Below are 18,408 nucleotides of genomic sequence, written 5' to 3'. Positions count from 1 at the left end.
GTGGGTCCCATGTTTAAAAAAAAATAGATTGAAATGTTTTAATATTTGCTGAAATACATGCGCGTTAAATTCATTTGAAATTATTTATTGATGACGTTACTGTGTTACAATTAATTAATCCTAAAGCGTATCACATTACTTTCGCGAAGTAACGGAGTGAAAGTATGTATCTCTACAATATATTCTTACATTGGCCACCTGTTTTTTTTATTTCTTACGCTTCATAAAACGGCTGAACTGAAAAACAATTTCTTACTGTGCACTGATCAAATTAAGAGCGCAAAGAGGATAGCCCGCTTTACCAGATTAAATTTGCCATTCTTAGTATTTGATACTGCCAGTGACTGCATACGCATTAGAGACCAGGGCCCTTACACAAAGAGATGTAGAAAAACTCAAATGCACACAGCAATCCATGGAAAGATCCATGCTCGGTGTAAGCCTAAGAGACAGAATAAGAAATGGGAAATTAGGAACAGAACCAGAATAGCGGATATCATGAATCGCGTAGCGAGGCTGAAGTGGCAATGGGCAGGACATGTTGCGAGACGAGACCCCACAAGATGGACCCCAATTTTTTTTAAGATGGAGACCTTGGGAAAATAAGCGAGGCATCGGAGGACCTCAGAAAAGATGGTCCGACGACAAATATTTTCTGCAAGCAGCAACCGAACGAAAGAAATGGAAGGCTATGGATGAGGCCTATATCCAGCAATGGAGGGCAGAAGGCTGAAGAGAAAGAACAATGAAGTATTTGATTTGGGCGAAAAATCTTAGAAACCAATCCAATGGAACAGAAATTCAAATTATTTTTTTAAAAATGGCTTCTGGATTTGGGTCCTGAAAACTGCCTTGAGATGGGGTCAATCCACCAAAACAGTAGTCTATTTGAACTCGGAATTATTGTTGCATGTCTGCTATTTGCTATTGTTATATGCGATCAGTTATATACATTTATATTTATTTTTTCATTGTTTTATATTTACTTACTATTTCTTCTTCTCTTCCTTCTCTATTTTCCCATCCGACTTTCTTTCACCCCTAGCTAATTGTACGTTTTGTTTTTTTTTGTTCCTATATAAAACTCGTAATTGGTCTTGTTATTTGTTGTTACTCTTAATTTGTTGTTACTCTTTATGTATTGTTTATAAGTATGACTGTGTTGGTTTAAAAAAAAAAAAAAGTATTTTTTGTTGTCAATACAGTGTTATTTACTATATTATATTTATTCATTATTTACTAGAACAAAATATAAAAATAATGTAAATGAATGCCTTCACACGGGTTATGCCCAGTGAGGTGTTCATTTAGAAAATAAAAAATAATAAATAAGTTTTATGTAAAGTAAATAAATATAAAGATTTAAGAGAAAACAGTCTCTCTTTTCTTCATACAAACCTATTCCCAGATTTTTTCTGTGGATTATGTAACTTGAGCAATGATTTATTTAACAAACTATAGATATTTACCATTGGCGCGACTATATTGTTTTACTTTTTAGAAAAATTCTTTATTATGGGAGTTAGGACCATCCAAAATATGATAATTAATTTGGAAAAACGGAAAAAGTACCTACCCAGCAAATTTCTTTCTAATACTTTTTCTTTAAATAATTTTACCTAACGGCACAGCGACACATCGCTCTTAGTGAGGCATAATTAGTCTGATGCGGTTTTCTTTTCACACAGTACCGGAAAGGAATTTACGAGAGAGTCACAGAAAAACAATGTATAAATACCTAATAAAAATATTGTTGTATTGTTGTATCGTTTTGTAACGGTGGCATCTACGTCAATTCATTATCGGAAGCGAACGCGCAAATAATTGGCGAGAAAGTAAAAAAAATGGGTTACTTGTTTGGCGCTGTGAGTGTGGTCAGTGATGGTGCGCTTAAGGTACTCAAATTGCAGTAATAAATTTAAAACATTATTTTTAATCTATCCACTTAATATTTCGCTGGGTATCTGATAAGATTTTAATGTGTTGTAATTTCACATCGTGTAAATTTTTGAATAAATTGTTTTTTTTTCATTAATATGATGCATGTTTTTTTCTTCTTTTACAATCTACTTAACTTTTACAATCTAATAAATTTAGTTAATGTTATAACTGTAACTTTCCAAAACGAGACTAGACTAGACTTGTGCTCGGAGAATGACTGACACTGTTATAGTTATTTAGTAATTTGATTGTACAATTATTTAAAGCATTAACTTTGTGGTCAAACATTGTACTAATGTTATTAAATATTTTTATATAACCACTTACCGGCTTTTATATTTCTACCGGTTTCGAGACGTGCCCGTCTTTTCGTCAGGACACCAATTAAACCAACACGATCGTAGTTTGCTTGAATTTAATTCTATTATATGGTTTCCTAATTATAATATTCATATAACGCGGATTAAATAGGTGCAGCTAAATTTTTCAAATCGTTAATATTCAGAATCGGATTAAATACTTTCATAATTAACTATTATGATCGTCTAGAGTACTTTCACACATTTAGCTTAGAATTCAGAAGGATTTTGGCTGGTTTGATATTCTTGCACAAATTAATATCTCATTGTATAGATGCCCATGATATCCTTGTTCAGATAAACATTAATGTACCTCGCCGTAACTTGCGTACCAATCATGTATTTGCTGTGGGAAATTATAAAACTAACATCGGATTCTTTTCCCCTCTGCCAAGGATCCTCACAGAACAGTGAACGAAATCTCACTAAACGGTACTGTCGATGTGTTCCTACCAAGGGCAGGCATTTAAGAAGCAAGTGGTGTTGTCTCTCCTGACTCGAGATGTCACACTTGCCATTTCCGCTTGGATTATGCTATATTCATACCTTTTGTTAATTATACACACTAAGCACGTTTAGATTAAGCATTCCTCATTAATACCAATCTAATAGGGCTAACTTAAGCCTGTTGATTGGCTTAAAAAAAAACATGCTTAATAACATGCAAAACCCACTATACACCTTCACCATAGTTGTTGCATAAAAATATAAAACCAACACGACATGCATTTTAAAAGGCACATGCACTGATAAGGACAAACATGCACTGATTAAATTATGAAAATATTCTATGTTGTTTGAGAAAAAAATGAAAAAAAGTAGAGAGGATGGAGGAAGGGGGTAAGCTTAATAGGTTTAATAGGGTAACTATTACAGTGGAACATCGTATAAACGACTATATTAAAAGTTTGTTTGATTATTGATCAAAAGAACATTATTTTTTAAAGCTTTCTAGTAATTTGAAGTCATATAATATACGAGCTGAACCCGGCAATGCTTTGCTATTGCTAGATTTGAGTACATACTCGTGTATATGTTTATATAGAAAAGAAAAAAAATGTTTTGTGTTAAATAAAGATATATATATATTAATCGAAAATTTTATATCAATTGTTGTATTTAGTCCAAATGAAATATGTACGTATACATTAATATGTTTAATTGTGCAGAAAAAGAATTACATTATTATCTCTTTTTTTGTGTGTCCTTATGTTCTCTTCATTTGGAAGAAAACTGACACAACTTAAGTTTACACCTAAAATATAATGTACAATAAGTTTATAATTGAAAACAAATAAATGCCTAGAATTCAATATTCCCAATAAGACTTCCATATTCCAGAAAATAACAGAATCGGTTGACTTTTGAGGTGCGGAAAACGGGATAGCGAAACGTCGATTTTGTCTATTCTAACAAAAGGTCTTACATGCAGTTGTCTTTTTTGCACTGTACTGGGGATGCATCTGCAAGAGAGAGACCGAAAAATAATGTTCAAATATCCATTCGTCAAAATTTTTACATACGGCCCCAGCCTCTGAATTGATTTTTTGACGTTATAATTTGTCAGTTTCAATTTTAATTATATTTTGGTAGTCAGGTGCCAGAAGGGAGGGGTCCATTTGTATTTTTTTCTGTTTTTTAATTTTAGAAAATTTCAGTAAAAACACATAAGAAAAAAACAGAATTATTAAGAATGGTAATTTATCATTGAAAGGCAAAACTAAAATATGTTGGTTTGTGGATTAAAGATGGTCCTTTTTGCCATCTGACTGCCGATTTCATATGACATGACATTAAAATACTTGAAGGCAAACAGAAATGTCGAAAATGCTCGCTTTCATCAACTTGACATTCCATTTTGAAGGGTTGGCTAATCAAATAAAATAATGTGGACTCACGGCCAAAAGTCCAAGGTTCAAATCCCACTCTACCACAACTTGTCAGTATTTCCAGCACAAGCTGTTTACGGCTTTTAGGAAATGGTCTGATATTTAAAATAATAATTCCTCTTTTTTTCTTAAAAAAATAATTTTGTAGATCAGAACATTTTCTTTTGAATGACGTATACTATTTTGTTTTACTTTTGGTACTCGTGAAATTTGGAAAAAAACGTACTCAACTTATTTTAAAACCTAAATATATATTAAATAAATATACTTACTACAATGTTACGTGAGTATTTTGCAAGTAGAGATTTATTCATTTATTTTTGTTATTTGCAGGCATGGAGAACCTTGGAGACAATTCAGAACCAAAGTGCAGAAGCCCGTTCTTCAGATCCAAACGGTGAGGAAATACATAGAGCCCATTGAGCATGTGACCAAGGACTTCATACAGAGAATGCAGGAGATGAAAGATAGTCACGACGAGATGCCAGCAGACTTTGATAACGAGATACACAAGTGGTCTTTGGAATGTAAGAATATTTTTTATTTTTCCTTTAACATACTGTGTGAAAAAAACTCCCTCGACTCACTGCATGGTAACCTGAGGTTAGGAAATGATCGCCTGATAATAAGCGCCTCTTTTTATTTTATTGAAATTATATATGTGTCTTGCTAAGTGATCTGATTAAATAACGTCTCTTTCTCTCAAACGAGTGTTTTATATCTATGTGGGGTTTATAGTCCATAGTCGGTGACACACACGTGCTTAAATATTTCACCTAAAATAGTGCGATGACCGATGAAGCAATGTTATCGTTTTCTATAGAATCCAATACAATAAATTATGCAACTCTAACAGTATTGCTCAGAAAGAGAGGAGCATTGCTCTGCAGTACATTAACACCGTCTCTACCATCGAGATGCGAACAAAAAAGGAACGTGGCTTATACAGAGACTACAAGTCGTGGTAGTTCAGTCAGCCAGTCCCACAGTTCCAGCATATAATTTAAGTGCAGTCTCTTCAACCCATCATCGCCGTAAAACTCGCGTAACACAATTAAATAAACAGCAATATTGTATCTTGTGTCAATCTCTAACTGGGGTAGGAGCTCCAACCCTCAACAACAAAACTCCTACAAATATTTGTCTCAGGCACTGTGACTCCATTTGTAAGACGTTCAACTGAAACTGGTGAGCGGGTTTGATTCCCGCCAGTTGCACGAAAAAAATCTGGGTGTAGTGGTGTATTTTTCATTACCTCCTTCCATATCCCCTCTATCTCCTCTATGATGACAAGCCTCTTAATAGAGGCTTGGTGGGTTATTCCTTAAAAAAAAGTGTACTCGATATTTTGTCATTTTCGAAGATCCTTATGGACAAAACATTTTACTTAAATGATCTAATATACCTAAATATGTAATATATATATTTTTGCATGATGTAACATAATGTTACATCACCGCGCCAAAAGGATTTTTCTAGCACAGCTTTTTAACAGTTCAAATGTTGATACTAACATACCCGTCACCACCACAATATATTCTATTTATGAACGTATTTTGTAACAGGTATTGGACGTGTGGCGCTGGACGTCAGGCTCGGTTGCTTGGACCCGAACTTGTCGTCAGACTCTGAGCCCCAGAAGATAATTAACGCTGCCAAGTTTGCACTGAGGAACGTGGCCACCCTCGAGCTGAAAGCGCCCTTCTGGCGGTACATACCCACCCTGCTGTGGTCGCGATACGTCAACAACATGAACTTCTTCATAGAGTAAGTAACTAAGGCTGGGTCGCCCTCCCGCACCGGTTCTCTGCTCTCTTTTCTGAGTCAAAAGACATAACCTGAAGACTCGACTCAGAACCTTTGGTAAAGATCTGATGCACATCTATTCCAGTAGCTCAGACAATGAGGATAGTAAATGTAATCTGCCAAAATGCCACGATCTATTTAAGGGAAATTAAAGCCCCGCTGATGCCTATCGATAGAACAACTTCAGCTCAATATTTTATTTACCAAGAAAATGGGGAGAAACTTTTACACTTCTCCAAACTACTGCGGGATGAGGTGAGTCCACTCAGTCCTGTTCAGGCAGTGGATACAAATACCCAGACCGACATTATGATAAAATAGTAGGGAACAGGGTAAACGGTGCGCTAAAATCTACTTCGGCAAACTAATTCTAATAACCATGGTTTTCAGGAACCTCTGCCTAGAATCTTCATACTTTTTTACGGAAGTCAAGATCTTAGTTATTTTGGATATCCACAAAAAACCTGAGGTTTTCCTGTAATTTGAATTATTTAATTCCAAAAACACGTAAGACGTTTGCTTAAAGGAATTTCTCTTTCGTGGCCCCAAGAGTATTTAATGTCCTGGATGAATATATTAAGTTCTTTAAAACAAACGCCATTTTTTGAAAGAGTGTACAAGTCTGGATTGTTTCTAAGGGAAGAGACCATTGCAGGAAACTGCTAGGAGATATTGCATAGATTAATATACTGTTAAGCGTGTTGCCCAGATGTTTATTGCAATATATGTATGTTTATGTAATAAAATTTAATTTTTATTTTTGCTATTATTTAATTATGTACATGCTTCCACTTTCCATTATGTTGTATTCCAACTTCACAAAGGACCCTTGACCTCATAGAGTTTGGGATACGTCATTATTATTTTTTTGTAATAAATATATGTAATTTTATGAAAAAAAAAAAAAAAAATCGTTGATAGTGGATAATTGATAATTCCACAGCAGAGCCGAATGGACACTATAAAAGTTAGAGAAGAAAGAGGAATTGTGGAAGGGTATTAATTATGACGACCATATAAAATGTGCTTTCCATTGATGAGATAATTCTTTTTACAGGATATGTTCGAAATACATCGACATGGCGTTGGACAAACTAAAGGACAAGGAGGTGTCCTCAGACTACGACCTTTCTCTCCTGGAGAGAGTCTTGATAAGCGAAAAGGATCCCAAAATAGCAACTGTCATGGCCCTGGATCTTATCTTGGTCGGCATTGACACTGTGAGGATATTTCTATTCTATCTAGAATTTTACTTTTATATTTTATCTAGAACATTCGATTGTATTTAAAAGACAGGCATATATAGATATTTAAATCGATTTTAATTATGCACATAATCCAATTTTCCATTCTTACTTTCCTTTATTCATCCTCTACCACTTCTCACCAATTTTCTTCTTTTCCTTCCCACTATCTCCTTGTTTTGTCCATATTTATCTTATTCTTATTAATAGTACATATTTTTTTTATATAGTTTAAGCCGTCGTGACTTTATTTTAGTACAATTATTAAGTAAATTCATGTTGTTGGATGGCAGGCACTACTATTTTTTTTATATACATTTTTTACTGTTTCTGTTTATATTTATTTAACCTGTACATCTGTTTGTACACTTAATAAATAATATTACGATATTTTAAGCTTTTTCTAATGTTTAAAGACAAGATACTGGATTTTACCCCCTATAATACAATAAGATTAAAATATTACACCTAAGATGGATTATATTTTAGAGGAGGAAATATGGAAGTCTAGGCATTTTTAAGGCTTATGACCTGTCATTGGCTTGTTTACGTAGTCACTTTGCAAACTGTGTTCATTCGCCATTTTGACAATTTTAATCTATGTTTAAACATAGGCAAAGCAATGAATACTCTCATATACTCTTATGATTTAAAAAAAGTTTTATAACGCGTTTATCAAATATTATTTTGCCCAGAGATAAGAAAAAAAAAGACATTTTAGGCATCTATAAGCTTTATATACCCTATCGTTGCATGCTGGTTGGTTTAAGTATGATAATTAAACACAGAGAATGGTCATTAAATGATTATCACTTTACACATTGTGAAGCGTAACAATTTCTATTCTGCCTATGTTTGATCATTCATAATGACGGATCATAAGCCTTGTAAATACCTCGTCTTCCGATTTTTTTAAATGTTCTTTATTTCTGTTGTAATAAATTTCAATCTTAATAACTCTCTGGGTAGTGGAATCCAATGCTAGTCTACAAACATTTGGATACATTTAAAATATAGCCAATTTTTTCCCCGCCAGATTTCCATGGCGGTGTGTTCCATTCTCTACCAACTGGCCACGAGATCAGAAGAACAAGAGAAAATCTACCAGGAGTTGCTAAATGTCCTGCCGGACCCCGACACTCCGATCACTTCCTCTCACCTGGACCAACTGAACTATCTCAAAGCCTTCGTCAAAGAAGTCTTCAGGTAAAAAAAAGGATGGAGATATCACATATTACGAATACCGATAAAATATGTGAAATGGATTTTTAAAAAATAATTGTATTTTCAAAATCAATATGGAAAAAAAAAATTATTGCGGAGAAATGTTTTCATACGTAACTTTAAAACGCAAATTCTTTAAAAACACATGCCTACAAAAACGCGATATGTTTGGCTTTGATATTTGTGTATATTATGGTTAGAAAATAGAAAATATAAGCTTATGTTAATTCTTTTCATTAAGAATTCGTCCTTGTGTAAGTATGTAAAATACATAGGAATTCATTTATCATCGAACCTTATCCAGTCTAAACCAATGCCAATATCATATTATTATTATCAATCTTATTCTTATCTTTCTTGTTTCATATTGTTGTCTCCCGGGACAATGTCCGCGATCAAACTAATTTTGGGCGAAATGTTCCGATGTTCATGTACGCACGGAAGGTTTCATCTCTTTCTTTCTCATGAGAAAATCTAGAGATAAGACATTGGTTTTGGGACAGATTCAGAAATGACCCGCACAACTATTTTAATAAGAGGCAAATTTTGGGGGGTCATTTAACCAATGGACATTAGGGAAAGCCGCCTCTGGTGTGACGCCGATGAATAAAATATAAAGTAAACATATGTAGGCAGTTATAAAAAAATAAAAAATTATTCGAAAATTTTTATTGTTTTTTTCATAGCTTAGAAGTTATTGTGATGTATATTTTCTCGTAATAAGCTTAGGTCATGGGCCAGGAAGCAGAGCGCAATGCTCTAGCAAAAAGTACTTGGTCAACACCACCCGAAGGAACTGATCAAATAATATTCGCAAAAGTTAGCTTTCAACCTAATAAATCTCAGCCTAAATCGAGTGAGGGTTACACCTTTACAGAGACTATGTGAATGTGATGCTTCACATCATTAAAGAAGCCACATCCTCGAGGGACCACTGGTTGAACCTGAGGATGTTTAAGTACTCATGCTCTAACTTATAGCCCGATACTTTACGAATGGAGGGGGAGATTTAGCGAAATGAGAACTCTCGCCTTCCACACAGTAGCCAGGGTCTTTATAGACCTGAACTTGGAGGGAGAGAACTATTCACGGGGATCCATCACAATAGATCTTCACAAGCCGTGGTGATGTCAGGAACTTACATGGCACTGTCCCCCCCTCTTTAAATAAGAATAAGATTAATCATATTATGTATTTTAAACTTATGGACCCATTTTGAAAATATTTCTTTGTGACTAAAATAGAAAATATGAGCATGTTAAATGATGCATTATTTCAGGGTCTACTCGACAGTGATTGGCAACGGTCGGACATTACAGGAAGACATGATCATCTGTGGTTATAAAATACCTAAAGGGGTAAGAAACATAAAAATATAAAAAAGAAAATTTAATTTAAAAACTAATATATTGAACTCACAGATCAGCGGAGTGACTGTTTTTTTTTTTTTTTATGTATTAAATATTAGGGCCCAATACACAAACTAGCCGGCCCGTGACACTAGATATTTTATGTACTTCTATAGTGTATCATTCCACCTTGTATTTAAAAAAAAAAAAAACTACTTGCTGGACGTGCATCCAGCTCAAAGCATTTCTCCGAACTGATAAATAAATTAATATATGTACTGTCAGAATTGTTTCAACCCGCTGCCTCCGGCCGTGTGTCAAATCATCATCATCGAGTAGAGTTGAGCTATACAATGTCTTCTCCATTTTATGTACTTTTTATTTAATATTCATATTTTTATTTTTTTAGAATTTAATTCTTTTTCCCCCTCTCCTCCTGCATTCATAATAAATTAGTGTGAAATCTGTAATTGGTCTTACTTTTTTTAATTGTTTTTTTGTACCTTGTATTTATATAAAGACTGAATGATTTCCTTAATAAATAAATAAATCATCAACATTCCATGTCCGCTCCCTAGTTGGAGCATTTGGTACCCACGAAGATCATCCAGGCATCTCTGTCGGCTGCCAGCTCCTGTGCATCCTCCCAAGTTAGGTTTGCGTCTCGTAGTTCTGACATGAACTGCCGATGAACAGTCATCAGTGGACGTCCAAGACGTCGAGAACCTGATTTATTTATATTTTTTTACATTTGGATTATTTATATAGCGCCGTTTGTGTGAAAATCACCTCAAAGGCTTGTGTCTTGTAATGTAGGCAAGCATGGTTAAGGCTTTCAGGAGGCATTCGCAGTACACGGCCAAGCTAAACGTATTGCCTCCGCTTGATGACATGTGTCACCGGAGTTTGCTACGTCCGTTCTCTTATAACTTAAAAAAAAAACTAAATACAAATTTCTATGGAGACCACTTTTATGTAAAGTAGCCACTTAAACCAGCCAATGACAGGTCATAAGCCCTGTAAATGCCTAGACTTCTATATTCCCTTCTCAAAGATGTTTTCCCTCTCTGTTACAACAAATTTTAATCTAAATTACTCCCTTGAGAGGAAGTTCGGCATGTCTACAAGCATTTGGACACACTCAAAACATTTTTAATTTGAATTGTTTCCATAAGCACGGGACACTTCAGCGAGGTTACATTTTTAAAAATAATAGTAAAAAAATACGAAATATGTTGTTGCAACACCAAAGCCGTGAGGTTGACAGGTCCGAACGCGCAGTCCGCTGCAACATCAGCTCGGACAAGAACTCGTGTATAACGGATTAATAAATAACTTCAATTGCAATCCATATTTCTCATTTAACCTTAAATCAACTCACGCGCACCCGTCCTATAATGTAAAAGAATAAATAAATAAATCATCAAAATTTATCTGTTTATTCGATTCTTATTTACAGACAAGAATGGTATTCCCCACCCTGATCACGGGCAACATGGAGGAATGGGTGACGGACAGCAAAACATTCAGGCCTGAACGCTGGCTTAGGGGCGCAGAGGGGACCATCCACCCCTACGCCTCCCTCCCCTACGGGTTCGGGGCCAGGATGTGCCTGGGGAGGAGGTTCGCAGACATGGAGATTCAGATCCTCTTGGCTAAGGTACGTGTTGGAAGGAATTAGTGAAGAACTCGTTCAAAATCTTCTGAGAATTATAACTTTCATAAACTGTTATAAAACAACTTTGTATTTAACCACTATTATTTTTTCTACCGACCGGTTTCAAAGCTACACAAGCTTCTTTATCAAGATTTTATCAACTAATGAATCCTATTCTACTTTATTTTAACAGTGATGTTTTAATAAAAATCAAAACATATGGAACTCATAAGTTAAGTCTTTCTGTTATTAATCTGATAGAAAATTGGCACTGGTTATCGTAGGCAACTGAAATGGCTCAAAATTAGACAGCAGAGAGAGACTATCACTCCCTCTCACTTCTGTTCAATGTACTTTATAGTCCTATCGCTCCAATATACCTGCGTGAAAAATTTCAACGCTTATCAGTTCGTGGTTTACCTCTTCGTTCTAATTCTCAAGGCACTCTCTTAATACCCATCCACAATTCCTCTATCTTCTCTAACTCATACAGTGTCCATGCCACTCGACCGTGGAATCATCTCCCATCCATTATCAAATATGTTACTACAGTATCTCTGTTTAAATCACGTCTGAAGAAACATCTGCTTTCTTTTCCTTAATCTCTCCTCTTTTCTTCTTTCCTATTTTTTTCATTTTCCCATTGACTAATAGTATTGATTTAAGTTAATTTTTATATAAATACATCTTGTTCTATTTTTATATATCTGTAGCTTTTTTTCATCTTTATTTTTTTTGAATATGTGTTAACATGAATTATAAAAATAAAACTTTAATTTTATTGGTCGATTGGAAGAAATTGCCATTTGGCAATAAGCCCGCCAATGTACAAATAAAATAATGTACAAAAACTTAAATGAAAAATGAAATAATAATCACAATTTTAAAATAAACAGAGGACTAAAAGTCCTTTATTTTGAAAAAAAATCATTTAAACTAGACAACTTGGTTAGCTCTAAAATTTAAAAAGCGATTCAATATAAGAAAAAAATTAACAAAATTTTCTTAAGTCCACTCCTGTCTAGTTTTAAAGATCGTACCCATCTCACATTACGTTTCCCATCCATACAAAACAAAAACACTTGATTATTAGCTCCATACGCAGCATAATATTTGGTAAACATTGATAAAATAAAAAAGGATAGAATTCATTAGTTAAGTATACCTTGATAAAGAAGCTTGTATAGCCTTGAAATCGATTGGTAGAAAAAATAGAAAATAAGTGGCTCAATACAAAGCTGTTTTATATTTATTTTATACCATAAAAATAGTGTTTCAAAAATGGATTTTATAAATGTGTTTGTGTTTACTGTTACATTATCGACAAAATTAAGAAAGGTCTTTTGCGATGGTTCGGTCATGTGGAGCGAATGAATGATGAAAGAACGGCTAAAAAGATTTATGATGCGAATGTGTCTGGTTGTAGAAGTCGAGGAAGGCCGAGAAAGACATGGCATGATCAAGTACAACAAATTCTTGAAAGTGGTCATGTGAAAAGTCGGAATAATCGACGTGCGTGCATGAGAAGATGTATGAATGTGAAGGAAGCAAAGGAAGTGTGCCAGGACAGAGTGGTGTGGCGTTCTATCCTCTCTGCCTACCCCTCTGGGGAAATGGCGTGATGGTTAGTTAGTTAGTTAAGATTTTCTCCAGTGTGCATTAATTAATAAATAATACAAATATTAATAATGGTTATATTTTTTTCTTTTAAGTTGATTCGCTCGTACAAACTGGAGTACCATCACAAGCCACTGGACTACGCAGTAACCTTCATGTACGCCCCTGATGGAGAACTTAAGTTTAAGATGATCAAACGATAAGAAAATACTTAAATGTTAAAAAAAACTATGTAATACTCAGTATTTAATAGAAAACGAACGGAAAATGGCGAACAAACTCCTGGGCTCCGATTAAAATGGAAAGTCAACAAAGTTATCTTTAATTGTCTTTAAATTAAAATAAAAAAACATTTACAAAAATGTGTAAATTTATATGAAAATTTTGAGTGTCTTTGTCGGTAAGTTATAGTTAAACACGTTTTACTAAACATATTATGTGAATGTAAAATTTTACTTAATAGATTATCAACGATAACTTTGTAAACTTTCCATTGTGATACGGGCTATGATCACTTTTTGAACGTAGAACAACACAATTATATTCGTTTTTATGTATTTTTTGTTTCATTAAATAAAGCTGGTTGCGTCACATTTGCTATATGTATTTTGTATTTCAAATTTACAAAGTTGCTGCGTTAAACTTTTTGCTACCTACTGAGCCCTAGTTTGGATATTGCGTTTATTCTACTGTGGGTACAATATTTTTCTCTCCGGCCGATTGAACTGTCATAGAATGTGCATGTGATCTGAGATTTTCAGCGCAATTGCTAACAAGTTGTTTTAGCTATCAATAAGTCATACCAATCGACTGCGTCGTGTTATCGCATGAATCAATACTTAAGAAACCGACAAGTGCCGATTTGACAACAGGAATTCTGATAGAGCCTGCCGTGACACAAGTTCGAAAATTAAGGTTATAAAAATCCCATTATAAGGCAGGTAATCGGAAAATATATCATACTACGAATTCCGATTAAAATATATGAAATGAATTTAGAATAATTGATTGCATTTTCAAAATCAATATGAATTTCTCCACAATATTGTGGAGAAATGTTTTCATACATAAATGTAAAAAAAAATTCATTAAAAATACGTTCGTAGAAAAACGCGACGTGTTTGGCCTTGCTTGTTGTGACGTCAAGATTCGTGATAATGTTCTAAACAAAATTCAATGGCTAGAAACAAATAAACATGAATCGTAACGTATTAGGGGCGTGGCCGAAGGAATGGCCGTTTTTACGGGAATTCAAAATTACAAATTTAAAAATACATTTTGTGCTCCAAAAAAATTAGCAAAATTTTTTTTAAGGACAGTATTTAATAGGCTTTTATTACTTTAAAAATGTTTTTAAAAAGTCACATTCCCCTATTGCATCCATTTGTATTTGGTTTTAGTGAATAAAGATAACACCATAGCAACGCCAAATTCCGCGAACCAACAAAACCCACAAATTTCGAGCATCCACCTGCTATCTGGTGAGTGGCGCGATCAAAACGGTACGATAATTTAGAAAAATCAGTGTTTCAATTTATGTATTTTTTGTAATAAATATGAATCCCCGAATTTAAATCTGTTACTATTGGACTGGGCCCCGATTACAATGGGACGTTAACAGAGTTATCTTCAATTATTTATAAAGAAAAATTTAATTTTCTGTACGAAAATTTGAAGTATCTTTTTTTTATAAAAATAAATATTTGCGATCTTATGATTTACCCAAATATTTAAATTTTGGGGGGCATTTTTAACGAGTTGTAAATAACTCACTTTTAGAAAATGGGAACCAAGTTGTGGTAGAGCGGGGTGCGAACCTTGGACCTCTGATCCGTGAGTCCGCGACACTAGCCACGGGACCACAACCCGTTTCAAATCTTCGTTGGTAACCTGCAATTAAACGTGTTTCAGAACACATTTTTTTATGAATATTTATGTCATTGTTTATATAGAAAATTCCATTTTATATTATAAATGAAGATAACTCTGTTACCATCTCACTGTAAAACTGGCACGATTACAATGAGAGAGTTATATTCTTAATCGAGTAAGATCGATTTTAATTTTTGAAAAACTGTATAAAAAGTATCTGATAATATTTTTTATGTGTGTGACTTCATTATTTTTAGTAAATCTTAATGTAGTATTATAAATTCAAACACAGAAATGTAAAAAAAATATTTGCCAAGTTTAATATAAGAAAATATATTTTTGAAATAAATATTACATAAAATATTTTTACTATTATATTTTCCCATTATTTTAATATTAAATTGAAAAATTTGAAATTTATTTTTTATTAAATGAGGTTCCCTTTTTCCCAGAACTGCTCTGTAGCTCAATCACAAATAACTATCGACGTGATTGAAAACATGCTAAGCATTTGAGCGATCACAATGAACAATAATGAACATACTTAAGTTATCGCAGTCATAAGTCAACGCGTGTGTAATCTCTAAGTCAACGCTCGTGTCAGTTTGTTTTTTTTTCCTCGTAAATAAATACTGTTTATTGGCGAAAAATCAGCGTTTATTTTCAAATAATAATACAATACAAAATTTGCAAAATAGTACGGAGTATATTTTACAAAAAAGTGAAAATTAAATTACAATTACTATGGGGACTGCTTTTCTTGACATTTGACTTGCCAACCGCCGCGCCGGCTAAATGCAATAAATAGCATAAAAAATAATAAATAAAACAGCAGTGTTGGAATATTTTCCATATTTACACCGGTGAAATTCAAATGTGTGATTGCGCAGCAGGATTGTACGTCGCGAAACGTAAATATTTTGACATTTAATATAAGGTGTTCACGGATGTTGCATTGTGATCGCGAATACGATAAACAACCATGGTGAAAAATTGTTTTCGCGTCGCTTCTTAGCACGTCGATAAAGCACTCTCTACATACACCGAGCATCTGTCTTTCCTTGGATCGTTGCGTGCATTTTTATTTCTGGCTACTTTTTTGTGTTACAGACATGGTTTCTAGTCCCTATGTTGTCACCGGCAATATGCACGATTCACATACTTGTCTTTTAAAGCATATAGAGACTTCTTTATTTTCAAAAATATATTTAAGTTTGCCGTAAGCAACCTAGCCCTATTCTTCTTGGTAACTTCGCTATCTGGTTATCTTTACCAAGCTTGACTTTGTGGCCTAGATATACGTATTCATCAACCACTTCGAATTTATTATTGTTAATGAAAATGTTTCCTGTTGGACTCATAATCTTTGTTTTATGCATATTCATTTCCAAACAATTTCCTTCGCGGAGCCTGTAACCGCTAGAAGACGCGTCCCCAGGTGGTGGATGGGTAACACTCGGCAGATATGCAGGGTAGGAGAGAAATAAAATACCTCCCGTGAACCAAACAGGCAGTAGCGTCTGACCCAGATTGGGCGGCTACAAACAGCGTCTGCTCCCTATGTTAAGGGCGGCTTAATCCAAAATCACCAACACGTCTGGCAATCGTGGTGTTTTAATGCCAAAAACCTCCAAACAAAACGAAATGAACTCGAATCTTTTTTTAATTTAAATGTTTTATTTCTTACTTTTTTTAACCCTACATGTGTTACGCACATCATTTAAACAAAAAAACTAATATTTTGATCATTTAATGTATGTTGTCCTCACAACTTCAATTGAATTCTCTTTACAGAGAGAATTTTATCGCCGCCCAAAGTCTTACACTTGTAGTGGCGACTCCGGACACTTTTCTAAAACTAGCAAATGAAAAAAATACATATATATCATAGCGGTAATGTGCTTCACATGTACTTAAAACATTGACCAGTTAAAATTATTTTTAAAAAAATATTTTGTCCACCCGAATACACTTAATAAATATTCGAAAATGTGTCCGGAGCCACCTCGTTCTCCGGTACATAAAAATATACATTTTTTAATTTAAGCTTCGTTCGATAACAATTTTAAAAAAAAAACACTTATCTTCCTAATTGTATTAAGGTGAATGAATGATCACTTTGCTCGATGAACCCTTCATAGGACAGGACTCGGGAACTTTGAAATATTTTTTTAAATAGTTATTTTCTTTCCTTATACAGGGTGTTCTTTAAGCCCTGTCATATTCGAAATCACGAAGATCGGTATAGGCAAGAAGACATATTTAAAAAATATTTAGAACAAAGAAAAAATTTAAAAAAATAAATATTAAAAAAAACAAATGGTTGCTTACTTCTGCAGGGGAGAAGTGAGGGGAGCGCGACGCAGTATCAGACTCCCCTCTTCTCCCTTCTCTTTTCACCCCTGCAAAAGTAAGCAAACATATGCTTTGTGATATATTTTTTTAAAACTTTTTAATGTGCCAATATGTCTTCTTGCTCATACTGATCATCGTGGTTTCGGATGTGACAGGGTTTAAAGAACACCCCGTATAACTGTTTTCAATGGTTTAGATTTCGTCTTTTCTTTAGCAAGTGGTAAAAACGTATTATCAAAACCGTTAAGGAGTAAAATAATCATGAGGGTGTGGCGTTTTGCTTACCTGTTGGGGTCTCTCTCTACACGCTGTGTGTAACTTTTGTACTCACCGGCGTGTGCGTGAGGTAGGATTAGGCTATCTTCCTTTTTACCTGCATCCATCCGTTCGGGACCTCGCGTCCCTGTTGGAGCCTGCAATCGGTCCCGTCGGTACCTTATGACCTCTCGTTCCCTACTACGTTCTTTTCAGAAGGTGGCGGGGAAAAGGATTCATATATATATTTTATCACACAAGAAATAAGAACGGCTTACTTACATGGAAAACACTATTTATTTTATAAGAAACTGGCGTGTAATGCAAAGATATTTTATTATACATTCGATAAAATCTAACTTAATTCAAATTTACATCTAACACGTGTTTTATAGAAGACTAATTTTATGTGAGGAAGCACTGCAGTCGAATTTCGGAGAAGGAGAGAAGAACGGACCTTGAACTTCGCGCTTTTTATAGTCTTCGTTCTTGTCTCCCTCTACTTCCGGCTGGGTATCGAACCGCAGGCTGGTAACTTAACGAGCTGCGTTCGCTTGTGTGGTTTCGCTCCTCGGTAGGTCCTTGAGGATTGTCTATGACGGAGGCGCCACAATCATTTAGAAGGACAACAGAAATTCCCCCAAAACAAACAAATGAGCCAAAACCAAGATTTTAAACTAAGAAAAAAACTTTCCTGTTTAATGCCGAGTTCTAAGAGATACCAGTAATCAAAAAATAAACTCCCGGCTCTTTAATGTTGAAATGACCTACGTTTTATTTTAATAAGCTAAAATGAAATGAAGAACATTTAAGAGAAGGTAATATAGAAGTCCAGGCATC

At 34.4% G+C, this 18,408-nt stretch overlaps 1 protein-coding gene across 1 annotated transcript; it reads left to right on the top strand.

Annotated features, from left to right (window-relative positions):
- Positions 1–1,760: 1,760 nt before the first annotated feature.
- On the top strand, positions 1,761–13,684 carry LOC148272643 (putative cytochrome P450 301a1, mitochondrial). Its single transcript, XM_088239770.1, has 8 exons — positions 1,761–1,895; positions 4,523–4,716; positions 5,755–5,956; positions 7,053–7,215; positions 8,276–8,445; positions 9,743–9,821; positions 11,272–11,472; positions 13,182–13,684. Exons 1-8 carry the CDS (start codon positions 1,882–1,884, stop codon positions 13,287–13,289), a joined length of 1,131 nt encoding a protein of 376 aa, XP_088095896.1. The 5' UTR covers positions 1,761–1,881; the 3' UTR covers positions 13,290–13,684.
- The last annotated feature ends 4,724 nt before the right edge of the window (positions 13,685–18,408 follow it).

Source organism: Micrasema longulum, unplaced genomic scaffold, assembly GCF_059751315.1.
Source record: "Micrasema longulum isolate JH-2025_06_02 unplaced genomic scaffold, ASM5975131v1 h1tg002263l, whole genome shotgun sequence".
NCBI classification, from domain to species: Eukaryota; Metazoa; Arthropoda; class Insecta; order Trichoptera; family Brachycentridae; genus Micrasema; species Micrasema longulum.
The sequence above is the reverse complement of the archived record's forward strand: the minus strand, read 5'-3'. Positions and strand labels throughout refer to the sequence as shown.